Genomic DNA, 27,674 nt, shown 5'->3' with positions numbered 1-27,674 from the left:
TCTGCATTTTCACGTCCTTTGATTTCACATTCTTTGGTTGGATGGCCAGACAGCGCACTAGTCAGAGCTTGCAACCTTCATCTATAGCAAACTGCCCAAGCTCAAATATATTTGTGCGAATTTAATAGCTGTTTATTTTTTTATTCCACAATGGCTGACAGAGTATATAGATGGTATAAAGAGGAGGATTCATTCAGGTTGGACACCATAAGTGGATAAGTGACATAATTCTCCATAATTATCACCATGACCATCGTGCTACAGTCGTTCCTGTGGGGGCAGATATGTGATGTAACCTCCCATGGCAATAAGGCAGAACAGTCCCTTCTGGAAAGCATCCCAAGTGGACTAAAATTTTGGAGGAGTGCTACACTGAGGCAACTAGGATCATAGAGCAGCATTCTTAGTTGGGCCAGATGATAGAACAACCTGCCTGACCAACAAATCCGGCAAGTTTATCAGAGAATTTCTGAAGGTGGCAAAGGAAGGTGAACTTTACTGAAAGTCTGCAGTGTGCAGGGTGAAAAGAAAGAGGAAAAGCATCATTCCCTTTGTTGCGCTAGTGCTGCTCAGCAGGCACTCTGATAGGCAGGGTCTGTCAACGAGTTGTTAATGGCCCAAAAGGTCATGGACAAGTCCACTTTTCTGTTGATTTTTACTGTGGCATTGTTACAGTTCAGATTGAAAAGGTATGCAGTTGCAAATGACTCCACCACCAACTTATACCTGTGGTTGGTAGGCAAACTGCAAGAGGTAAATAAAAATAGCTGATCTTAGGTTTAATATTAAAGAGGGAGTTATATTCTTTGAAACAGAAACCAGGAAGGACATCTTAGGTACATTCTCTTTATAAAGGCTCAGGTGTGAGAGGTACAACTTTTAACTTGACCAGGAGTGACAAATAGGTGGGGTATTGGAAGTTGTGAAACCCTTGAGTATCACAGAAAAAGAGGTAAGGTAATCTGAAACATGCCAGTCCATTTCACCTTAGTATTTTTTGCTTAAGCCAGAGTTGTCCACAAATGGCTGGTGTGGGTGCAGATTTTCATTCCAACCAAGCCCACACCAAATTCCATCCGTTTAAATTTCAACATTTTCATTTTCAATGACTATCAGGTGTGGCCCTAGATTGGTTGAAATAAATACCTGCACCCACACTGGCCTTTTGTGGAAAAGATTGGACACCCCTGGCTTCTCCCTCAGGCTTCTCCCTCAGTTTCACCTACAACTCTTCAATCACATTCCTTAGTTTTCCCTTGTCATTTTGCCTAAAAGCGTCCTTTTCCATTTCAGGTCCTCGGTAATCCAGAGTTGATATTAGAAAAACAATGCACCCTTTTTTCTTTACTTGACTTGACTTGACATGCAGAAGTTGATGTAATTCTTCATGTGGTCAGTCATGTACTTGCCTAACTGTAAATGCAGTGTCCATGCAGAAGTTACTGTATTCCATTATGCAATTAGTCATGTTGTTGATGTCAGTGTTTTCTCCAGCGGGTCTGCATAACAGTTTCTAGTCTGTGGTCTCAAAGCAGACTTACAGAGCTTTCTGTGCCTCACCATGTGGCCTTTTTCATAACAGACTGCTTTTGGAACACAGGCTGATATTTGATTAACATCTCCAAAAATGACAAAGAAAGAGTATGAATGCTCAGGTTGGACACCATAAGTGGATAAGTGACATAATTCTCCATAATTATCACCATGACCATCGTGCTACAGTCGTTCCTGTGGGGGCAGATATGTGATGTAACCTCCCATGGCAATAAGGCAGAACAGTCCCTTCTGGAAAGCATCCCAAGTGGACTAAAATTTTGGAGGAGTGCTACACTGAGGCAACTAGGATCATAGAGCAGCATTCTTAGTTGGGCCAGATGATAGAACAACCTGCCTGACCAACAAATCCGGCAAGTTTATCAGAGAATTTCTGAAGGTGGCAAAGGAAGGTGAACTTTACTGAAAGTCTGCAGTGTGCAGGGTGAAAAGAAAGAGGAAAAGCATCATTCCCTTTGTTGCGCTAGTGCTGCTCAGCAGGCACTCTGATAGGCAGGGTCTGTCAACGAGTTGTTAATGGCCCAAAAGGTCATGGACAAGTCCACTTTTCTGTTGATTTTTACTGTGGCATTGTTACAGTTCAGATTGAAAAGGTATGCAGTTGCAAATGACTCCACCACCAACTTATACCTGTGGTTGGTAGGCAAACTGCAAGAGGTAAATAAAAATAGCTGATCTTAGGTTTAATATTAAAGAGGGAGTTATATTCTTTGAAACAGAAACCAGGAAGGACATCTTACGTACATTCTCTTTATAAAGGCTCAGGTGTGAGAGGTACAACTTTTACTTGACCAGGAGTGACAAATAGGTGGGGTATTGGAAGTTGTGAAACCCTTGAGTATCACAGAAAAAGAGGTAAGGTAATCTGAAACATGCCAGTCCATTTCACCTTAGTATTTTTTGCTTAAGCCAGAGTTGTCCACAAATGGCTGGTGTGGGTGCAGATTTTCATTCCAACCAAGCCCACACCAAATTCCATCCGTTTAAATTTCAACATTTTCATTTTCAATGACTATCAGGTGTGGCCCTAGATTGGTTGAAATAAATACCTGCACCCACACTGGCCTTTTGTGGAAAAGATTGACACCCTGGCTTCTCCCTCAGGCTTCTCCCTCAGTTTCACCTACAACTCTTCAATCACATTCCTTAGTTTTCCCTTGTCATTTTGCCTAAAAGCGTCCTTTTCCATTTCAGGTCCTCGGTAATCCAGAGTTGATATTAGAAAAACAATGCACCCTTTTTTCTTTACTTGACTTGACTTGACATGCAGAAGTTGATGTAATTCTTCATGTGGTCAGTCATGTACTTGCCTAACTGTAAATGCAGTGTCCATGCAGAAGTTACTGTATTCCATTATGCAATTAGTCATGTTGTTGATGTCAGTGTTTTCTCCAGCGGGTCTGCATAACAGTTTCTAGTCTGTGGTCTCAAAGCAGACTTACAGAGCTTTCTGTGCCTCACCATGTGGCCTTTTTCATAACAGACTGCTTTTGGAACACAGGCTGATATTTGATTAACATCTCCAAAAATGACAAAGAAAGAGTATGAATGCTGAGTTTGGAAACTTGGGATATTAGAGTATGACATATGTTGTTTTCGTATTAACTGCTGGTAAAATGTAAACAATTGCTACAACAAATGTGAATTCCCTTGGCAGATAATTTGGATAATATGGTATCTAAACATTTAATAGACATTTGTTTATTTCAATTTAGAATATATCTTCTAATGCACAAATTTATGAAAAAAATAATTGATTGAACAAATGATTTACAAACAAAGCCATTCATATCCAAATTGTTTTTCTTCTTCGTGTATGTGTTTAAAAATTATTTTCTGCATTCCATTGATAACGATACACAATTTTAAGTAAGATTTCTGACAGTCTGGCAGAAAAAAGACTTTATAGCAGAGATGGCCAAACTAGGAATAGCTTTTTAGGCATTGAACTTCATGTACAATAAATTGGATTGTTTCTTATTGTACTAGAAGTTGCACTGAAAACTAAAACTGTATCTGTGTTGCACTGAAAATCTAAAACTGCATTAGATTGCAAAGTACTGTATCAATGTATTTATTTATTATTTGTAAATATAATGAAATAATAAATGAGAGGAATAATAATATAATTTTATATTAAATTAATATTAATATTATTAATAGCATAATTTTAGCATAATGTTTGGTATAGTGCATTTATAAATTTTTTGCCCTCCATAAGAAAACATCTGGACAAAAACATCTGCTTTATGATAAAGATTAGGTGAAACTGTGTTGTTTTTTCAGCAAATGGTTCTGAGAGTTAGCAATGGGAATAAATAATGACCTTACGCCTCACATGAATGTGTGAGATTATTGCCGAACTACAAATATAAAACCTTCTTTATTTTTTTATTTAAATATTGTTGTACCAAGAAGCTTCTGCATCAAAACTAATTCCTTGTGTGTGTTAGGCAATAAAAACCGTTCTGATTCTGATCCCACAATAACCAAACAAAATGTTCTAAATAAAACTCCATGCAAACAAACCAGATGCTAGACACCGATGCTGAGCTGTGAGAAGATGAGCAAATTTGTTGGTTTAATTATTTTAATTTTTTTAGACATATCAGGAACTATTTAATTTTGTAACTTTGCTTTTTTATTGGTGTTAAAGGATTTTCTTTGTTCTTCTTCATGTACTGTGGCGAAGTTACTATTAGCAATAGAATTGTATATTACTATTATACTAGTATATTAGTATTATAAGTATTACTATTATTATTAGCAGTAGTGAAAGTCATAGTAGTAGTAGTAGAAGTAGAAGTAGCAGTATTCCTCCTTATGTCACACATATCAGTGCAGTGTAATTTATGACCAAAACAGCTTTTTAATTTCACACTCTATATTTTCTCATTCTTTGTAGCTAATATTGCCTTTTAAATAAGCTTAATCTTTTCTTTTTCAGCTCCAACCATCACAAAATATATGATATCACCTGTCACCACATTCTGTCTTGTAAACCATATAGCCTGATGTATGTTCAGCCATATAGCTGATGTTTTTTCTAGACTGTTACTGAACACATGAATACTTACTATAGTCATGGCCAGGTCACAATGTCATGGCATCAGAGATTTCTATCTACTACTTATGTTTGCACTTGAAGTGTTTCTCAATCTCTCAAAATGTTAGTCATTCTTTTGCAGATTTTGCAAACAGCTGTTAGTGCCTATGTGTTGTTAACCATGCTGCTGTATTTCCCAACAAAACTAAAAAGAATCATAAGGCAAATAACCACCCACTGTTGGTTATTAATGGTTTGTTTACACATCTGTCAGGATGGTGGACCAGGGAATAAAATCATTTGGGTTGCCATGCCTGAGCATTTTCAGCGCAACTGATAAATCTGTGCAATATCACGTTGCTCGTGCGAACCTCATAAAAACAGGTTTCGCTCTTTCCATCCTATCACTAGTGTGATATAAATCCTGCTCATTTACACTTAACTCTAATCATAGTGTTGCTAGCTCACAGCTCTAAGGTGCGACCCTGAGTTTTGGGATGCTGTGTGTCGAGCATCACACCTTCTCTCATTGTCCTTGTCAGGTCAAAAAAAAAGATTGTTTCACAGTTCACGTCAACTCATCAGCAGGTTCTATTACACTTTTATTACGTTTTATATGTTCTACTAACATGATGTTTTTCTAATGCATGGATTAGATGCTTTCCATCACTCTAAAGTGTGGTAATTTAAAATGGATGGTCCTTCGCAGTGAATCATGGATTTAATTATCTTTATTAGACAAATCTGTATAAAACTCTTTTCTCCATGACTGAAGTGCTGTTAGGACAATTCTTTCTTTTTCATGTATAGTCAATGTTGTATTTTTTATTTCATTAGATTAGCTGGTTTTTAAAATTGTCTGGATCACTCAGCTGACCAATCCTGGTTTGGACTAAGGTTTAGGATGCCACCCCCATTTAAATAATGTTAATTGTTAAAAGCACTAAACAAATAAAAATCAATTGAATTGAATTGAATTAACATGTACACACAGAAATTTATAAATGAAGGAATGCAGCAATGTAGAAATGTAGATACAGAACTAGCTCAAATAAAGTATATTTAAAAATGAATCAAATTTAGATTGATCATTTCATTTTGATCTTTTAATTAACCACAATGTAAATATTAATTTATGTATGTATTTCTGCAATTCTTGATTTAATAATTTATTTATATATAAGTAATTTTTTTGGTCTTATAGACCACATCCCAGTTCTAGAAGTTTATCCACGGACCAACGCAAAACACTGCAAAGTTGGTTACTATTGCAGAGTTTAAAACACCTGCACATTTTCATCAACTAAAAATGCTCTTTTTGAAGTCTGCTCCAGTTAACTCTCTTGTTAATATGCAGAGCTCCTACGCAAAACACCTGAAGGTTGGATTTTTTTTGTTTTGTATTTTCCCTTTCAACCCAGTATTTTTTATTTTTTATTTTTTTTAAATATCATGGCCAAGCTGTCTTTATGGTCAGCTTCATTTTACACTCAAGGTATGACACAAATGTATCTTTTATTTTAAAAAGGGAAATAAATACCTTGACAAAAATTATTGGTACTCCTGCATTTAGTATTTTCTGTTACCTTTTGGCAGCACTGAATCTTCTCTTATGTTGCTTTATTAGACTGTGTCAAAGAAAATTGAGAGCTTTTCTCCATATTAAATCCCCAGATCATTCAGAGTCCTTAGCCATCTCCTATAAATCACATGTACAGCTCTGGGATTAAACAGGGATCCAGAAAGGGATAGAAATATAGAATTGTTGCTGTAATTAAAATTGTAAAAATGAAGGATAGATAGATAGATAGATAGATAGATAGATAGATAGATAGATAGATAGATAGATAGATAGATCGATAGATCGATAGATCGATAGATAGATCGATCGATCGATTAATGGATGTGTGGTGATTGGACGGTGCAGTGAAATGGGCCCAAATGAGACTAAAAGCTAAATTTAGTCAACAATTCAGGCTCAAAATTATTACCTAAGAGGAGGTGACAGATTAATGAATGGCACTAATAGCTGATGAAGGATAGGTGGATCGTTTTTTGCTAAATGGAATTTTGAGACTTGCCATGTGGGGTCATCCTCAGAGCAGTTCTCAGGAGAGGGAGCAAATCTTGTCCTGTAGTGGTTTAAATGATGTATGTATGTTGTGTGCAACTAGCAAGCAATGACTTCTGCAGGTCTAAGTGTTTTATCCTAACTAAAGGAGGAAGCCATAGGGTATGCTTGGCTATGAGTGCGTGAGAGTTTGCTGGTATTACTGATATGATTATTGTTGTTGTTGCTTTACATGGTAATGCCTTTAAAGATTGTCGTCATGGTCAATGTCTAAGTCCTGTATAACTCATTTGTAAATATATGCTTTTTAAACACTTACAAAAAAGCAATTGTATAAAAACAAATCTGTATTTTGTTAACCTTAACTATAAATCTTCTCAGACTTGATCTAATCTTTCTGACTGAAAATGCCTGAGCAGTCGATTGATACAGAGCTCATCCATTATTTTTTTGGCAACTTGTCCTTTGTTTGTCTTTAATCTCGTTCACTTTCAGGCTGTTTGTTATTTGTGCCTGTCACCTGCTAAAAGATGATATGTGATTTCAGTAGTTTCAGTCTAAAACTGTGTTCCCATTATCTTTTTTGTATATGACAATATTTTTAATATGACAGCTAAAGCTTGGCTAAAATTGGGACATGCAATAGGACAATGATCCCAAGCACACTAGCAAATATACAGAGAATGGCTGAAAAAGAATAGAATTATGGTGATGCAATGGGCCCAGTCAAAATCCAGACATCAACCTCAATGAAATGCTGTGTCAGGACCTTAGGAGAGCTGTGCATTAACAAATCAACATAAATCTCAATGAACGGAAGCAACATTGTTAAGAAAAGTGAGCCACAATTCCTCCACAATGTCTTAATAGAACATGATTTTGTTATTGCTGATAAAGGTGGCTTTACAAGCTATTAAATCAAAAGGTGTACTTAGATTGTCACACATGGCTTCTCCATTATGGCTTCATTTTTGTAAAATAAGTAATAATAAGAAAAAGTAAAACCATAAAATTCAAAGAGGCATGCTTTTATTTTCATGCCCTGTATCTTTATATAGGTAGTAGACCTAAAACACACAACAACTAAAATAAACAAAATTAACAAGAGCGAAGTTTGAGTAAATTTTATCCAGTCTTAATTACAGAATCCAACATAAGCACAGTGCTGGTAAAGGTCCATATGTTACCAGGCAACGAGGGAGTGTAGAGGACAAATCATAGGCATTGCCCCATAGATGCAAATCTATAGAACGTCCCTTAACATCTTTCTTCTTTTTGACATCCTTCATCCCTTTCCATCCAATTTGCACCTTCATTGTCTGAACATGAAGCATGTGAGAAATCGGCGATTGCTCTGTCAGTCCTGCAGCAATTTGTCACACAGTAATCACAGCTTTCTCTTTTTAATCAGCGAGAGAAAGAGAGGGAAAGACCTAAGATTATTTTCTCATTATATTATTCTGCCCTGCCAGAGAGCACAAAGTGGCTTCCTATCATGCCTTTTATATATATATATATATATATATATATATATATATATATATATATATATATATATATATATCCTTCCACATTTCATCCCTATTTCTTATTTAAAAAAAAATCTTTCACTCTTCTTTTTCTGAAAATGATTTGAAAATGAATATATTGAATATATAAAAAGGTTTTAAGTCACATTTTTAGCTTATACAAGAGCAACACACATTTACTTTATTAAAACATGATTTTCTGGACACTTGTTACATTAAATAAATGAATGAATGAATGAATGAATGAATGAATGAATATAATAAAAAAAATAATAGTGTATCAGAAAGTACAACCTTTACATATTTTGCACATGATTTTAACAATGAATACACCAAAACACAAAAATAATCCTAATAGGCCATAAAAAAATATAATCAATATTGTAATGTAATACAACGCTTTTCAAGCTGCTTTTTATGTAGCATTTTTTCAGTCATTTTTCACAACCAGCAAAACGTCACTAGGTTACTTATGTAACCCTAATTCCCTGAGACTAGGGTTGCGAGACGCTGCGTCGAAACGCTTCGGGACCACCTCGCGTTGTCCGCGCTCTGAATCACGTGTGAATATGGCCAATAGGCAAGTCTCTGTCGATGACGTCACGTAAACCAGGAAACATTAGCTTCTGTAAAAGGAGAAGGTAAAAGCTGCAGGGATGCAGGGAGTATGGCCTGTTGACGCAGCGTCTCGTTCCCTAAGGGAACCCAGGTTTAGGGTAGAGAAAAGTGCTGGCCATGCCAGGGGCAAACTCCAGGAGAGAACTGGGCCCCGGAAAGAGCCTTTAGGTCCCCGACCCTCTTAAGGCCAGAAGAAAGGCTGTGTTTACCGACAAATACTTAAGGGCTACCTCGGCCAAGGGCTCGAAGGGGGGCTCAGATAGAAGTCCCACACAGGCACTCTGGGTCGTATCCTGGGCCTCAGCCTCTGGGTGCCGCGTAAGAAATGCGTCACGAGGGGGGGTTCCCCAGCAACTGCCCCGCAGGCGGGGTACTATAAGCCATGTTAGCGAACACGTAAACCATTGGACTGACAGAGCCAATCCTGTGGCAAACTGTTCCTGCAAAAACTCCACCTGGGCTCTGTAATATCTCTGCCATATCTGCTCCACCACCCTGGAGTGGAGCCTCCATTCCCCGGGCCTCGGCAAAACACAAAAGTGTGTCTGCTCTTCAATTTATATGGCCCGGGATATAAACTGCTCTCAACTGATCAACTGATCTAACAGTTGACTCACTCAAGAGCCGATTAGCATGCTCTTAAGCTAAGCAAACAACATATCGGCTGTGGTGGGTGAGTTACTTGAGTTAAAGAATCAGACTCAGAAAAAAATGTATTGCCAGGTACAGCAAAGGGTTTAGCAAAGAGCACTTTGCAGTACTGTATTAGGAATTTGTCTTGGTGTCAGATGCAAACATGTACACATATGAAATGTGTACACAGTTTTAATAGAAACTATATTAAATTAAGTGGCTTTGCATGAGAAGTAGTGCAATTTAGAATGTAAACGTGAAAGTGGCTGTCCAAACATATACAGACATGAAGTAGAGCTAGAAGCTCAAGCTAGAATGAAATAAATATTGTATACAGAAGTGTGAGTTTGCATGAAAAGTAGTGCAATTTAGAATATGAAAGTGACTGTCCAAAAGTTTTTGAAGGGGGTCATCGGAGGGTAAGTGGGGCACTGTTCAGCAGGCTGACTACAGTGTGGAAGAAACTGTTTTTGTGGCATAGTAGGGATACACAATTTCAAATACGGCAAACAAAACAAGTTGAAGAAAAAAAACGTGCTTTACCCCGATTGGTGGTTTGCTGTGTAATTGATCAATTAAGTTTTTATCCACTCATAAATAAAAAGTAATGACCAATTTTACAAAATTTAGTTTTACAATATTTGGCTTTGAAATGTAGTAAAGTTAAAGTTTTCCCAAATTGAAATAATTCAGCAAGGTACAGATACGCAACTTAAGTACAGTATCAAATTATTTTTACTTCATTACTGTCCACCACTGTTGTTTAGAAAGAGAAACAAGACAGCCCAGAGCCGCTGAGTCACAACTGGCCACAATTGCATGAGTATAGGTTCAGTTTCTAATATGAAAAAAATATGCTTATCAGCCTTGTCAACTCTCAGCCAGGAAAACACTCCAGCTCTCTGCAGTCGCTACAGCATGCAAGAATGGAGTACATGGATGCTAACTCTCAAGACACACTTGCTCTCACACTCCCTCATACTGATTGAAAACAGGTGTTACCAATTAGACACACACACACACACACACACACACACACACACACACATATTATATTATATATATATATATATATATATATATATATATATATATATATATATATATATATATATATATATATACAGTGGAACCTCGGGTTACGAATTTAATTCGTTCCGGTACTTTATTCGTAACCTGAAAAGTTCGTATCCCGATACAAATTTCCCCATAATAATGAACAGAAACTTGGTAATTCGTTCTGGACAACCAAAATATTACTTAAATAAAAATAAAGCCAATATTCACTAATATTATTTACTTTTAACATGTTATATTAAAATCATACCACATAAAAACATACAAAAGAGGAAAAGATCTTTACCGGTACTTTCCTTTGAGAAGACTCGCTGCAGGAGAAGACGTTCGTAGAAGGGGAGGAGGGAGAGTTATTGTTTGGAAGGAGAATCTTATTATATTATATTATTATATATTATTATATATTATATTATAGAATATTAAAGACAGTGTTATTAACACGAACGCTGAGACAATTGTTGCATTAGAGGAAAATGAGAGCTGTTTCTTTAAGGCTACTATCAGTTGGTATTGAAGTCCAGAGTGAAATTCATTATGGGTATTGTACTTCGGAAAAGACTGTAACCCTGCTAATCTATCTTCATAAAAACAAGTAAAGTGGTTATGCATCGGCTAATGTTGTCCATCTCATCATTCCACGAGCATCAACTAACGAGTTGTTACGCTGCTGCCGGGAAAAGTTCAAGCGGATAAGTAACACGATGCTCTCGCTAGGGACACAGGACGCTAACTGATGTGACGAGCTGCGTGGATAGAGCAAAACAACCAACTTGCCTGCGTTTTTGGTGGCGGCGTTCGTATCGATATATTGTTCGTAACCAGGGCAAAAATTTTGATGAACTGCGATTCGTAACCTGAATTATACGTATGCCTGGGCGTTCGTAACCCGAGGTTCCACTGTATATATATATATATATATATATATATATATATATATATAGACACACACACTCACACACACACACACACACACACACACACACACACACACACTTACTTCAAGAGACTCTCAGTCACATGCTGTTGGTGAGCTCATTTAGTTTACTGCTGTTTCACATTTCCTAGTTTCCTAGTTTCCAGACCGTGCATTTCATACCTATGCCTTCAGTGGTGTCCTGACTAAACACCTCTTTATACCATAATTGTCAAAACCCATCATTACTATATACAGAAACAAAGTATTACAGAGCACTACTGTACATTACAAGGTATTTCATACAATGACAATGAATGGAATTACTGAAGCAAGAAACCCAATGAGCACAGTTCAGCAAGTTGTACAGTTTGCTACAGATGTGGTTTACGAGCTCTGACTGGTGCACTCTCTGACCATCCAATCAAATGATATGAAAATGCAGATGTTTTGTGCACCTGCTAGATGGCCCTGGTGTTGTCAACTTGAAATCTAAATGGTTAAAGCAACGGTTTCATTTGCATGTATCATAAGCTACAGGCACACACTGAAGGCCTCAAGGCAGAATTCTTTTGACCCTGGGAACATGTAATGGTAGACATATGATTGGATAGAATCTATTATATACCTACACTCCTGGAAGCAGCAAAACCAAGAGAAAAGAAAAGGAAATGAAATCGAGAAAATAATTATTGGGAATAATTTAATACATGTTCATGGAAAAAATATATTAAAATGTAATTGAGTGATTCTGGTTTTAAGGCAAGCAGTGAAGGCCTTGCTTTTACATTGCTTACCTGTTCATTATAATACCCTTCACTTGCCTCTCTTCTACGATTGTTAATTCTTTGCATTTCATGATAAGTACAATAGTTATTGGACAGGAAAGTGTGCCATTTCTGCTTCAGTGAATCATGCAAAAAGAAAAGCAGGACAATTGCAAAGCTAATGGAAAAAAGAGAAGCATATAGTTATAAATGTTTCCCTGAGAATGTTTCTTGTTAATTATTTGGGTTTCTTTTTTTTTACGAAAATATATATATATTTTTTAATAATTATATTTTATACTATTGTTATTATTTTTTTATATTTTATATTGTTGGCATGGAACATTGAATGTGTAACAGTACAGTAGTTCTTCAGAGCAGCGTAATATTTATTGCTGTGATTTTAGAACCAGCCGTCCCTGTTTTTACAGTGACCTTTGCTTGTGTGTGATCGCACTTTCTGTTAATCTCTTGTTTACTCAATATTGTTGTTTCTGTTCTGTAATCTTCACTGTGTGGTTTCATTGTGCTGCTTCTGCAGTAATGACCATCTGGCACAACACTACTCCCACAACAGAAAGAAATAAGATAATAGGATTATTTTGCAAAATACCTTGAGTTCTTGCTCTCATAAGTTCTTTTTTCTCCTTTATTGTTAATCTGTTTTTATTGCTCTGCCTCTTCTATGTCTGACCTCACATCTTCATTAGTAATCACCAGAGCATATCAGAATTGTTAGCTCTACATGTATTCAGGTTTAGCATTGTTCTTGTATTTGGTTACTTTGTACAATGGTCCTGTAATTGTAATTTTATTGCTTGCAAAGGTTTGAAAAAAATAATAAATCATGAAAACATGTTTTATTCCAGGAAATAGATTTAGACAATGAACTTTTTTCCTGAAACCCCAAAAAGTAACACCCGCACTTCATCTTATGAGTTGCAGGATGATGTATGTTGTTGCTGCATTTCGTAGATGCTGTAAACTGAAGAGAAAACAATTGAAAATGTTTTACAGGATATAAATTTAGGACACTGTAAAAAAAGAAAAAAGCATTGATTTCTTTACAATTATAGATGAGTACTGGATACACAGTTTCCATTGAATTAATTCGAGTCAGTATTTTTTTTCACAACACTTCTTTATAGCAACTTTAATTCTGGATGTAGATTTAGATTATTTTACAGGAAGCAGGATTCAGACTCAAAAGGGCTTCCATCCTGTTTTGGGTGACACATGATAGTGGGATTATAAATCCATGCATCACAAATGATAGATTTGCAAAGTGTAGTCTTCTAAACATAATCAGAACAGTGGAAGTGCTTGACTGTGCTTCTAGACATGATGGGATTAGTAACAACCAAGGAAAAGTGGTAGGAAGGAAGCTGCCTGAGGTTTGAGGTGTTAGCTGAGTTCAGATATCTCAAGGGGGATGACTAGTGTGACGACTCCGCCATAATCCTGAAAGTGTTGACTTCGAAAGAATGTTTGATCTTTGACTTGGATTTTTATCTCATTTTATCAAAGGTTTTTCTGCAAAATAGAACGAAGGGAGAAAAGCAAGAGAAAAGTTATTCACTTTGGACTTATGGATGCTGCTTTTATTGACAAAAAATGCATGGACATACATTATATTTCCAAAAATATTGGGTCACCTGGTCATAAATATTGTTTGTGATATTTGAGCATTGCATTCCACATATAGTCCCAATTTTGCTCTTATAATTCCCTCCACTCTTCTGGGAAGCTGTTCCACCAGATCAGTAAGGATGAGATCAGAGCTCTATAGCAGGCCACTCAAGATCTTCCTCTCCAAAGATATAACTTATAAGTTCAAGTGATTTTTATTTTTATTTCAATATTATAGTGCATCTAAAGATGTCCTTTGCCTCCAGCGTTATGTTAACAGTTTGGAAAAGAACCACATATAGCAGGAAAGGTCAGGTGACCCAATACTTTGGAAATATAGTGTACATTACTGTAAAAAAAAAATGGGAATGGGATTTGCCAGTTTTACACATTTAAACAGCTGTTTTTACAGTTAACTTGTTAACTTTAATTTATTTAAACTTGTCTTAATTATTTGACAACATTTTCTATTTAAATTTGACTTTTATTTTGGTACATTGGCATTCTGGTATAATAATGTCCAATAAAATAAAATAAATCCAATACATTCATTATTTTAGCTGATGCTTTTAAATGACAGAGGTGTACAATTAAGCTAAAGATGATGGGTCTCGTCTAAATTGTCTAGCTTGCATTGATTCACTGTGAGTTAATTCAGAGTTAGAAGTTCTTAAATTACTGCAAAATTGTCGAGCTACAGTGTATTAAAAACCTATAAATCTTATATTATGTTTTATTTCATCATTTGTATAGATCCATATAGAAAATAATTCTGTTAAACTGGACATAGCACACAGTTTTGGCCAATCTCATTTAAATCTTGAGTATCTACTGAGCAGTATTGCATCATTCATATTAAAAAGTCATCAGATTTATTTGATCAGATTTATAAAAGAAAGATACAGCTTTGCACTTCACTGCGAAAACAGCCAGGTTCCTGGAGGTGTGTCGTGGGTGGCGCTAAAGACTGCGAGCACCCTCAGCTTTTGCGCAAGCTTTTGATGCAAGCTGTGACATTGCTATAAATAAAACAGGAACAAAAACGTTATAGTCTTCAATGAACTATGGCTAACAATCAGATCCAGCCATATACAGTGGAACAACCTCGATAGTACCGCGAGTGGCTTGAAAGTTCCAAAACAGTTTGTTCTAAAAAATTACATAACAATGTTTGAAAACTATTTATTATTGTATTATTCATTTAAAGTAGTAACTAAAACATTACAAGTAATTCACAATTTTTGTTAAGTATTGATGTTGCACTGTATATCTGATCCAGATTCGGGACCTTAGTTTGAAATTGAGCATCAAGAACAACAGCAGCAACAAAGACTAAAGCAAGATGTGTCTATTTGGTAAGCACTAAATTAAAACTAAGAAGTTGCTGTTGCTGAGAAGTGCCCATACCAAGGAATTACGGCCTTCATAAAGTCATAAATGGGCCATACTTGAAAAAGCTCAAAACTAATAATAACCAGAAAGGAGTGTATTTGAAACAGAAAGATTCGTTTTTTGAAACTTTGGCCATGTTTAACATAACAATCCATCTCTTTAACAGTATAAATACAAAATGCATAAAATAGCAATAGACCCACACCTTTAACAAAGCTGTAATAAGATGAAGCTGCTTGAACACACTAATTCCAAATGCACAATTATTTTACTATAATGTTTACTTTTATGCTGGTTATACAGCAACACCTGAACATTTAGGTAAAACAGCAGCCAGATCGACCGTCAGCCAAATTCACCCAGCAGACAAATGAGCAATAAAAGAAGAAATTATGCTGAGTGTGAAAGAATTTGTTCCCAGTAATTATTTTTGCCATTGTGTCTAACAATAAGCAATATTACCAGATAGAAAAACAGCAGAGCATGACAAGGTTTTGCACAAAACACTAGCAAATCTATTGGCAGCTTTCTTTTTTTATATCTATTTAGTATTTTATTTTCGATCAAGTAGACACATCCGCTTATATCTTCGTGCACAGGGACAGTGTACATGTTGAAACATGTTGGTTAATTGTACATGCAACAAAGTTTTGGCAGCTTGCAGGTCACAAAACTGATCATGGTAACAATGTTGGCAAATTCTATTACTAGTGTTTCATGAGCATACTACTTTTATTTTTTATTTTTTAAGAATAATTTATTGATCCCACAGGGAGATTGGTATTTCTTCACATATTCCAGCTATGTAGAAAGCTGTGGTCAGAGTGCAGGGTCAGCCTTCTGACCTTCTAATCAGTAACCCAGAACCTTGCACCACCTATCTACCACTTCCCCCACCGCCTGCTTAAACTTTAGTAAATATGTGAACAAAACCTGTGTAAAATGGGAAATATGGAATAATCTTAATATCAGGCAATTGCATTTAAGAGCTCATCAATGCCCACATCAACAAAGACTGTAATAAATGGACATTTGATGCCACCCAGATGAGGATGAGTTCCCTTCTGAGGCTGGTTTCTCTCAAGGATTCTTCCTCATGCAAAACTTATTGGCACTAAATTTACACATTTTATTCAACTTTATAACTGCTTTACCTCCGTAAAGTGGCTTTGATACCATTGTTAAAAGCACTTTACAAATAAAAATGTATAAAACTGTAATCTGCTAAATGGCTCAAAGCATGTACTAGAGTAAAAGTAGAGATACAGTAGGTAAAATATTACTCCAGTAAAAGTAAATCTGCTCCCTTTAAAATTTCACTTAAATAAAAGTACAGAAGTAAGATTCCCCTTACCGAACTCAGTTCAGGACTTATTCAGTACAGTCACAGAAAACCTTTATGAAATCACCTCAATTAAAGGCAACCAAATCAATACGTGCTGCTAGTTTAACTACAATCCAACTAGACTAATTAGGCTGTAATTGTTTTGTTGCTACACACATTATTATAAACTGCATGCTATAAATTATAATGTTATGCAGCCAAAATAAATATTGTTGCTATATGCATAAAAGCATAGCAAGCAACACACCATAAACTAAGTAATATACAGTTATTGACTTATTTTATTAAATGTATTTGCCATTACTATCCTTATAATGAGATGAGTGATAGAGCTGCATACCTTTATCTTTTGCACATACCTTTATCTTTTGCACATTTCCACCCTACTTCTTTTCCTTTTTTTTTGAATTGGGATCCTGAGAATTAAGACCTTTTCTGTCATCCATAATATTAATTTGGATTTAGCTCACCTTGCTGATGTGATGTCACCCAACCCCCACCTCTTCTTTCTGAGTGTATGAGTGAGGGAACTTCTCCGGGTGGTGGGTGCACACTCTGAGTCCCGACCAGGCTCAGCGACTGTGACATGTATAATTGAGGGGACCATGCAAGTGAGCAGTAAAAAAAACCCCAAAAAACTTTTTGTATTGGACAAACTCACCTTGTCTGTGGATCCTATTAAGCATGTGGCAATGTTAAAGATGATTTAGTGAAAAAGATGATCAATACTGTTGTGCATGTTAGTTAATTGTAAACACAACTAAATTTCTGTGGGTAGCAGGTCACAATACTCAAATGATAATGATAACAATGCTGGTAAACTTAAAATGTAAATAATTCATTTATTAACCGTGAAGGGAAAACACTTTTTTTTTACATACAACACCTGTTACATATTAGGTCATATTTTCTGTGTCATCATTTTTTTTTCTTAGTTCAGCTGTTTCTTTTTAATTTGATAAAATGTAGCCTTGGATTGAAGTGTGAACTTTTATGCTGAAAACACTAGCAACATTACAACCCAAGACTGATAAGTGTCTGTTTCCTTCTGCCAGCATTTTGTAAGGACCCCTGCCTCAATGGAGGAACTTGTGAAGCTCCAAACACATGTGTGTGTGCTTCAGGCTTTACTGGACACCTTTGTGAGACAGGTAAACATCTCCTCTATATATTCTGATTACAGCTTCTTTGAACATTCAGGGGACTTCTGTGCATCTTCACTCCTCGATGATTCTCAAGTACTTAAGACAAAAGTAAATAATGCTAATGTGGCGCGAGGGGTGCGGATGGTGCAGGGAGGGAGAGCCGAAGGGCTCGTCACACCCAAGCTCAACTTTATATACTAACCAAGTCGACTACGCCACCTGGGAGGGTTATACCCAGGAAATAGAAGTAAACCCCAGAGTTTATTAGGTCACACAAGTTCGATTCCCTTATTATTGAGTGTAGGCAGGAAACGTGGGCATCGTATAAAACAATACAAAGTTTATTGAAAACTTAGCTTTAAAATATAAAACAAAAAATGTTCTCGCTGGTGAATATGGTCCAGTGACAATTACACAAATAACAAACAATCGGACACAAAATATTAAACAATAAATTTACACAACTTCCAAATGAACAAAACATAAAATCATTGCATACAGGGCTGGAGTTACCCACGGAGTGATCAGCACTAATTATCAAAAGCACACTTCCACACACACACCTCACCGTGAACTCAAAACACCCACTCATACACGTCAAAAGTGTCGTACAGCAAATGTAGAAATAGCACCACCAAAGACCTTTTACCCGTGGGACCCCAGCTCCTGAAAGAAACCAAAAGCAAAATAAATCTCAGACAGAAAGGAAGGAAACAGCGAATTAAGGTCACAATTCCACCGTAATATGATGGATAGTCACCAAGCACAATATGATTCACCATATACACCGCTTAAACAAAACCAATGAAGAACTTGATTAAAAGGTTGAGGAAGCAAAACCCAAAAGGAGCGGCCACGTCGTCTTCAAGCCAGCCCGATACTTGCACGTTGTTCGACCCCACAGTAGACCAGACAATACCGGTTAAAACAAATCACAGAAGCCAAATGGCAGCAGCAGAATTCCCTTTTAAATAGTTGTAAGCCGAGGTTGTTCACTCGGCACGCAGCGAGGGAAAAGTCGAATCGCAGCAATAATCACCCAGGACGAAAAAGGAGAGAAGGAGGATCCTATAATACAAACAATGATACAAGATATAAATGACACAAGTAATTGCGCAACTACATGCTGTAATTCCCCCTAACAAACCGAAGCAACTTACCAAACGCGGATAGATAAGTTCCTGAGAATCAATTCACCGCTCAGGATACGCAGCCTTCAAATAACCTGCTGTTAAACTGAAGTTCAAGGACTGCACATTACTCACGCCACCTGACACGCGTTAAAGCTAAACATTGCTAAACAACTTCCTCATACCTGCAGGGAGGGCAATAAACAGATCCAAAGCAGCATCCAACAGGGACACACTGAAAAGACAGGCTAAGGATACACAAATGAGCCATTAGTGCAATGAGCAAAGAAAAACTTATTAGCCAACGCTACATACTAGCAGCACATACCTGAAATGTCTTTAGCAACCGCAAAAGGGGAGGATCCGGGCGTGACACATGCCAGGCTCAAACCAACCCACTCTAAATAGTGCCTGCTCGCTACTGATTGGTGGTCAGGAGTGTCAATCACCACCTGAACCTCATTCATTCTGTCACAATCCACCCCCGGCTTCTGCCTCGTCGCCCCGACGATGAACTAAACCCAAAAGCCCACCCTCTTAACTTTCAGTCCCAAGGACGGAATAAAACCACAGATGTACTACCCACTATACTAGACACTGTACCTGGTCCCAAGGATCGTGGGAGGTGATGTACATTAGAGTGCTGCCCAGCAGTACTCCTTCCAGTCCTTCTCACCACACTCTCCCCCACCGAAGCAGAGTGTAAAGGAGGGTTTATTAGTGGCTGCTCATTCAATCTTACCTCAGGGATTTCTTCTGATTCCTGGACTTCACCAGAACCCTGGGGTTCAGACTGAAGCATACTCCTAGGTGCTTGCCTACCACTAACCTGCGGTGTTTCAGGTACCAGAACAAACAAATCTCCCTCGTCCAATTCTTCTCGAGGCCGCACAGTTTCCACTAATGGAATGTCCTGCAACATGGGGGGAGAGTTCCTGCCAATCTGAAGTTTCAGCAAAGATCGGTGCACGTGCTTTAACTTGCCTAGATCTGTGATGGGAGCAATTGTATACACCACACCTCCTTCCTTAGGTGCCTTCACAATCTGGTACACCACGGAGCTCCACAGGTCATGGATTTTATGTCGACCTCTCACGCTATAGTCACGGAGATATACCAATTGACCCTCCTGCAGTTGTGATTCTCGTACCTGCAGATCGTGCCTGGCTTTCCGGCGGTCAGCAGCAGCCCCCAACCGCTCGCGAGCCCCCTCAAAAGCCACCTGCAACCGATCCTGATGCTCCAGGACCCACCGATGAACGCTACCTGACTGTGGCTCCTCAACTCTACCAAGCAGGAAGTCCACTGGAAGTCTAGGCTCCTGCCCAAACATCAAAAAATACGGGCATTCTCCCGTAGCTTGGTGAGGAGTAGTGTTGTAGGCGAACAGTACCTGTGGAAGACAAGATGGCCAGTCCCCTTCCTTGACACAGGCAAGGTGCGAAAAGATTGTGCAGCGTCCGGTTAAAACGCTCACACTGGCCATTTCCAGCAGGGTGATATGGAGTAGCGTGACTTTTCAACTCCATATAAACAACACAACTGCTTAATAAGCGCTGACTCAAAGTTACGACCCTGGTCCGAATGAATACGGCCAGGCACCCCAAATTACAAAACCATTCAACAACCAGAACCTGTGCCACAGTCTCAGCTTGTTGATTTCTAGTAGGTACCGCCAGGGTGTATTTGGTGAAAATATCAGTCATGACCAACACATTCTCAAGACCGGAACTTGAGGGTTCCAACACAGTAAAGTCCAAGGCCAGAATGTCATTTGGCCGTGCAGCCAGCAGGTGTCCCATGAAACTAACAGGGGCAGGCTGGACACCCTTTGCACACTGGCACCTTTCACACTCATGGCACCACCGGCAATGTCAGAGGACATCCCTGGCCAATAGCATCGTTGCCACACCAGCTGAGAGGTGCGCCCACCCCTGGTGCCCGTGCAGTTGATGCAATTGTGTCAACACCTCCGGTTTCATGGCCACCGGCAATAGCACTTGAGGACCTCCTTCCACCATCCGGGCGAAACACCCGGCGATAAAGCACCCCTCCTTCTCCACCAGACGATCCCACTGCGAAACAAGAGCACAGCAGACCTAGAAAGTTTCTTACGCTCCTCAGAGCTAGGCAGCAATTTCTGCCTCCAAAACACCAGCAGCTCTCCAATAACTGGATCGGCCTGCTGCTGAGCCGACATATCACTGCTGGAATAACCAGGAAAAGATACAATCTGGTTTACCTGACTCACCAATCCACCTTGGTTCACTTGACGCAATGCAGCAGGAACAGATACACCTGGGCACAAATCCTGAACTTCCACAGCAGGTGGGTTCTGGCGTGACAAGGCATCAGCATTGCGATTGCTCTTACCTGATCTATACTTAAGCTCAAAGTCAAAGGCTGCCAACTGGGCAGCCCAACGCTGTTCCATGGCACCCAACTTAGCTGAGGTCAGGTAGCTAAGAGGGTTATTATCAGTGTAGACTACACACTTGTGTCCCAGCAGGTACTCCCGGAACTTCTCAGTCATGGCCCACTTGAGCGCAAGGAACTCCAGCTTCATAGAACTGTAGTTGGAAGTATTGCGCTCAGTGGGTCAAGACCTCGGCTACCATAAGCTATGGGACGAACCTTACCTTGTTGCTCTTGTGAGAGGACCGCCTAGTCCCCCATGGCTGGCATCCACCTCCAAGATAAAAGGAAGTGAAAAGTCGGCATAGGCGAGTACAGGGCGGTGGTAAGTCTACCTTTAACTCCTCAAAGCTACTCTGACACCAGAGACCATGCCTCAGCAAACTCACGGGACCCATACTTTGACCGCTTTGGGGTTGCCAGCTCTGCCACCAACCTGTGGAGGGGCAGCCAGCCTCGCAAACCCTTCCACAAAGCGGCGGTAGTAGCTAGCAAACCCCAAAAATGACCGCAAACCTGCAACACTGGTAGGCTGAGGCCACTGCGAAACTGCCTCAATCTTTCCTGGGTCTGTAGAAACCCCTTCTGAGGAGATCACATGCCCCAGGTACTGTACTTGCGTTTGAAGAAGGCACATTTTGACAACTTAGCCTTCAAACCTTCCCTGTGTAACCGCTTAAGACTACCTCCATCCGAGCTAGATGTTGGTCAACTGATGAGGAGAAAACAACAATGTCATCAAGGTACAAAAGAAGAGACTGACACTGTTGGTCCCCAAACAACCGTTCCATTAATCTCTGGAAGGTGCTGGGAGCGTTACAAAGGCCAAACGGCATCCTGTTCCATTCAAAGAGCCCAAACGGAGTACAAAACGCTGTCTTAGATCTATCTGCCTCACTAACAGGGACCTGATTGTACCCACTGGCAAGGTCCATGGTAGAAAACCAACGTGCCCCTGCCAGTAAATCCAACGTCTCCTCAATACGAGGTAGAGGGAAGGCATCCTTCCTGGTCTTAGCATTTAAATGACGGTAGTCTACACATGCGTAGACTGCCGTCCTTCTTTTAACCAAAACGATGGGTGAAGCGTAAGGGCTGCAGCTCTCTAATTACCTGAGCCTCCAAAAGTTGGTTAATGTGAGCCTTACTACCTCGTACTCTGAAGGAGGAATACGCCTGTACCGCTGGCGCACAGGGACCTCATCTAGTAAGGGGATGTCATGGGAAATAAGATTAGTACATCCCAAATCCCCATCATGTATGGAAAACACAGATGAATACCGGTCTAATAGCGCCTCACCTTGCCTTGTTCTTTACCGACAACACAGACAAGTCAATCGCCCGGATCTGCTCTTGTACAGGAGGAAACCTGCACAACTTGTGTACTTACCCTAGCCGAAACCTCCTGAACTTCAGTGACCTCTGGGGGTAAGCTCACCACCTGAACATGGTTAACAGTGCCTACGACCGTGCTAGCGCACACCACTACATCTATTGTACCCACATTAACCACAGGCACATAAGCTGTGCCATGGTGCACATGGACCAGAGCAGGAGATGCCAACAAACCTGCTGGGAGACCAGAATCTGGAGGCTCATACAATACTGTACCACTTGAGTACTGGGCAGAGCACGCACGGCAACCAATTTCATGGTGCCCCCCGGGATGCGACACGCCCGACGTCCACGCACCTTGACTCGCCCCCTGATCTGAAACTAGCTGGATGTCGATGTGATGACAATGCTGTAAGGCCTGGACAACGGAAATAGGGGCCTGTGACACAACAGGTAAATCAAAAAGACTGGTGCCATGCTGACCAAAGAGCTCCCGGTAACAGCGGCTTAGGACGCTCATTCCCAGAACACCAGGAACCTGAGCCCCAAACCACCGGGAGGATCTCTGACCACCAGCACTCCACACCCTAAGACCACACGCCCACAAAGCTGTACATCTAGTTCTAAATAGCCAATATAAGGAATTGAAAGACCATTCGCAGCCCGGAGCTGTAACCAATGGCACGACCTAAGCCGTTCCTGACCCCACGACCCAAAATTCGCCAAGAAACACTTCTCCGTAATTGTGGACACCATAGAACCGGTGTCCACCAGGCAAGGTACCATAACCCCACCCATACACACGTCAAGTTGGACACGTTGACATAAAACGAGACATAAAATTGGCATCATTTAGAACACCCGAGCCTGTCTTTTCCCGACCAAGCGGTGGCCCTGCAGCTCAGCGGAATTAGTTTTCCGACGGTTGCCTGGACTGTAACTGCCCACCTCTCGGTACCGCGGAGGCTGCGCGTACTGGTGGAAAACAAAAAGGTCTCCGTTCCCCATCACAATCCCTAGCAAAGTGACCAGGCTGCTGACACCGTCTACAAATTATCTGATTAGATCGGGATAATTGCGAACGCTGAGGATTTTGAATTTGAGCCACACTTTGAGCAAGTTGATTCAATTGTTGTTGTTGCTTTTCAGCATTTCGCAACTCGCCCAATTCGAAGTCGCCAACTTACTACTTCCCCCTGTGTGCCGATGTCCCTGTACCCCATACTGAATACCCTGAGCGGAAGGAACTGATTGGCTTCGACCACGCACCCCCCCCAGGGATTCCCTCATGTTCCCAGCGAATAGCTTTGCCACGAACATTCAACAACGTAGCAGTGGGTTGGCGGCGGACCAACTGTTTTAATTCACGCCGAAGCGCACCGTCGCTCACATGCTCAACAAATTGATCTCGCAATAACATATCCGCATTAGGCATACCATGGGGTGATTGACGTTTCACCTTTTCCAGAAGATTCAACAGGGCTAGGGAGAACTCTAACAAGGTCTCCCCACCCTGTTGTTTTCTGGAAAAAAAGGATTCTTGAAGAGCTACGTACGAACTCGTACAACCATACAATTCGCGCAATGCCTTAATAATTTTGTTTGATCCTCCTCTCGTCCCTTGGCCGATATCGAATTTCCTCCCTCGCCTCTCCCTCCAAATGATCAACCAAAAAGAATGCTTGATCAACCGAAGAGAGATGGCGAAGACGCATGCAGGCCTGAGCCTCCTCCACCCATTCCTCAATCATAACGCCGGACCTACCGTTAAATTTCGGACACTTACGATCCCGAGGCACAAACACGAAACGATCTGTTGCAGAGGCAACAGCACCAGTGAGTGGTGGATCTACAACGGGAGACATAGGAGCATTAAATGGGCCAGGTTGCACAATTGGCACTTGCTCCTGCTGCAACCTTTCATTATCTGCCCTTAATTGGGCTACCAATTCTCTCAATTCGCGTAGTTCATCGTCCATAATTGCAAACCCCGCAATCACTTACCACTACTGAGGAAGAATACGAAGCTCAGGATCTACTCATAAAATGGGAAAAAATATAAACTGCTGCTGCCCAGCTTCTGCAAAAATACAAAATATATAAAACAGAAATACACAAACAATACCCACGCCTTCTGCACTACACAAGAGATCCTGCCGACTACGCCAGAATGTGGCGTGGGGTGCGGATAATGCAGGAGGGAGAGCCAAGGGCTCGTCACACCCAAGCTCAACTTTATATACTAACCAAGTCGACTACGCCACCTGGGAGGGTTATACCCAGGAAATAGAAGTAAACCCCAGAGTTTATTAGGTCACACAAGTTCGATTCCCTTATTATTGAGTGTAGGCAGGAAACGTGGGCATCGTATAAAACAATACAAAGTTTATTGAAAACTTAGCTTTAAAATATAAAACAAAAATGTTCTCGCTGGTGAATATGGTCCAGTGACAATTACACAAATAACAAAAATAAACAATCGGACACAAAATATTAAACAATAAATTTACACAACTTCCAAATGAACAAAACATAAAATCATTGCATACAGGGCTGGAGTTACCCACGGAGTGATCAGCACTAATTATCAAAAGCACACTTCCACACACACCTCACCGTGAACTCAAAACACCCACTCATACACGCCAAAAGTGTCGTACAGCAAATGTAGAAATAGCACCACCAAAGACCTTTCACCCGTGGGACCCCAGCTCCTGAAAGAAACCAAAAGCAAAATAAATCTCAGACAGAAAGGAAGGAAACAGCGAATTAAGGTCACAATTCCACCGTAATATGATGGATAGTCACCAAGCACAATATGATTCACCATATACACCGCTTAAACAAAACCAATGAAGAACTTGATTAAAAGGTTGAGGAAGCAAAACCCAAAAGGAGCGGCCACGTCGTCTTCAAGCCAGCCCCGATACTTGCACGTTGCTCGACCCCACAGTAGACCAGACAATACCGGTTAAAACAAATCACAGAAGCCAAATGGCAGCAGCAGAATTCCCTTTTAAATAGTTGTAAGCCGAGGTTGTTCACTCGGCACGCAGCGAGGGAAAAGTCGAATCGCAGCAATAATCACCCAGGACGAAAAAGGAGAGAAGGAGAGAAGGAGGATCCTATAATACAAACAATGATACAAGATATAAATGACACAAGTAATTGCGCAACTACATGCTGTAATTCCCCCTAACAAACCGAAGCAACTTACCAAACGCGGATAGATAAGTTCCTGAGAATCAATTCACCGCTCAGGATACGCAGCCTTCAAATAACCTGCTGTTAAACTGAAGTTCAAGGACTGCACATTACTCACGCCACCTGACACGCGTTAAAGCTAAACATTGCTAAACAACTTCCTCATACCTGCAGGGAGGGCAATAAACAGATCCAAAGCAGCATCCAACAGGGACACACACTGAAAAGACAGGCTAAGGATACACAAATGAGCCATTAGTGCAATGAGCAAAGAAAAACTTATTAGCCAACGCTACATACTAGCAGCACATACCTGAAATGTCTTTAGCAACCGCAAAAGGGGAGGATCCGGCGTGACACATGCCAGGCTCAAACCAACCCACTCTAAATAGTGCCTGCTCGCTACTGATTGGTGGTCAGGAGTGTCAATCACCACCTGAACCTCATTCATTCTGTCACACTAAGATTGTGATAATCTGGTTATTTTAGCACGAAGATCTTCACTAGTAGTTAACCTTAGCTAGCATCATTTAGACATGACTAAATCAGGCTTAAAAATGTTTTTCACTTCAACTGATCCTAATGCTAATGAAAATATTTCCGTCAGCACCTAAAATGTATCATTAGACCTTAAGCCTAAAACATCTTACACTTGGTACTAACTAGCTACGTAGTCATTAACTACATTTATTTCATTTCAGAAGCAAAAAAGCATTCAAACTAACTAGAAAACAATGTAGCTGTCATCTCTTGTTACTATTTTGTATCTGTTCAAAATAGATTTACAGGAATTCTGATTTTACACTGATTAGGAATTTGTTCTGTACTGTACCTCATGACTTCTACTTTAAATGACATTATATTAGCCTACAGGAAACTCTTTTAACAAGCACTTTATGTAGCAAAGTGGCAGCAGATGCAGTTAGAAAGGCAACGTGGCATGAAATTGCTCTGTGACACTTTATAAAACACCAGAGAAGCAAATACAATAGCCTGACAATTGAACATATAGCTATAAGACTAACAAGCAGGAACAAGTACAGGACCATGAACCGCTGGTCAATGGTGTGTTGTCTCATGTGGACCTATGGAATGGCAGGTTTAGAAGGTGTCTTGTGAGAGACAGCTTTCTGACTTGCGTGGGTCGTACTTTTTTCGAGACAGTATCATCGCTGCACGGTTTAAATTAACTGTGCCTGGTATTATACAGTACAGACCAAAAGTTTGGACACACCTTCTCATTTAAAGAGTTTTCTTTATTTTCATGACTATGAAAATTGTAGATTCACACTGAAGGCATCAAGGGCTTACAAACAAGACAGCGAAGAACCTTTTGGAAAACGCATCTCAGGCACTTTCAATTAAATTCAATTATTAGCTTAGTGCCTATAACTTTATCCAAGAGCAAACCAGAGGCAACTATGGCAAGGAAATTCTCACTTAGATGGTTAAGATAAAGGAACCAGACTCAAAAGAGAACAATCGTCATTTGGGTGGAAGATCCGAATGTCCATTCATTATAGTTCCATCATTGTTGAGATGTACTGTTAAGTAATAGGCGCACTTCCAAACTAGCATCAAGTCCTTGGTTAGTGCTGTAGTTTTTCCTCATGTTGCCTGTTCCTGAATACCATTTTTTTTAAGCATTCTTTTCCTTTTTTTAAAATATCAAGTTCTTTCAGTTTTTCTTTGGGAGGCAGTTTTTCTCCGGTGCAGATGTTTAGCATCAGTAAGGTCTTTTCCAATGCTAATCTGTTGTGATCTGTAAGATTTTATGATTGAGTAATGCTTTAATGCTGCTTGGTATACCTAACTATTTTGTTTTGTGTTTGCCTCTGTGCTTTTTTTCTCTTTGGTTGTACGCCTTATCT

At 39.7% G+C, this 27,674-nt stretch overlaps 1 protein-coding gene and 2 long non-coding RNA genes across 4 annotated transcripts in view; 1 reads left to right on the top strand and 2 right to left on the bottom strand.

The window, feature by feature from the left end:
* The window catches only part of LOC124391167 (protein kinase C-binding protein NELL1-like), a 263,303-nt gene that overhangs the window by 202,645 nt on the left and 32,984 nt on the right, over nucleotides 1-27,674 (top strand). Inside the window, exon 15 of one of the 2 annotated variants that reach the window (XM_046857566.1) lies at nucleotides 17,630-17,725. The exons of the other annotated variant lie outside the window; for it this stretch is intronic. Within the exon in view, the coding sequence (XP_046713522.1) occupies nucleotides 17,630-17,725 (96 nt within the window). The remainder of the gene's footprint in view (nucleotides 1-17,629; nucleotides 17,726-27,674) is intronic. 2 annotated transcript variants of the gene reach the window in all.
* Nucleotides 18,278-26,163, bottom strand: LOC124391168. Its single transcript, XR_006926914.1, has 6 exons — nucleotides 26,117-26,163; nucleotides 25,972-26,036; nucleotides 25,817-25,892; nucleotides 25,488-25,724; nucleotides 25,211-25,313; nucleotides 18,278-18,385 (listed from the first exon to the last, which is right to left on the bottom strand). It is a non-coding gene; the product is annotated as an uncharacterized LOC124391168 (long non-coding RNA).
* LOC124391169 lies at nucleotides 18,675-20,259 on the bottom strand. The gene is made up of 3 exons (XR_006926915.1): nucleotides 19,178-20,259; nucleotides 18,880-19,097; nucleotides 18,675-18,787 (listed from the first exon to the last, which is right to left on the bottom strand). It is a non-coding gene; the product is annotated as an uncharacterized LOC124391169 (long non-coding RNA).

Source organism: Silurus meridionalis, chromosome 9 (genome assembly GCF_014805685.1).
Source record: "Silurus meridionalis isolate SWU-2019-XX chromosome 9, ASM1480568v1, whole genome shotgun sequence".
Taxonomy (NCBI): Eukaryota; Metazoa; Chordata; class Actinopteri; order Siluriformes; family Siluridae; genus Silurus; species Silurus meridionalis.
Note: the sequence above shows the minus strand (reverse complement) of the source record. Positions and strands in the feature narration are given on the sequence as shown.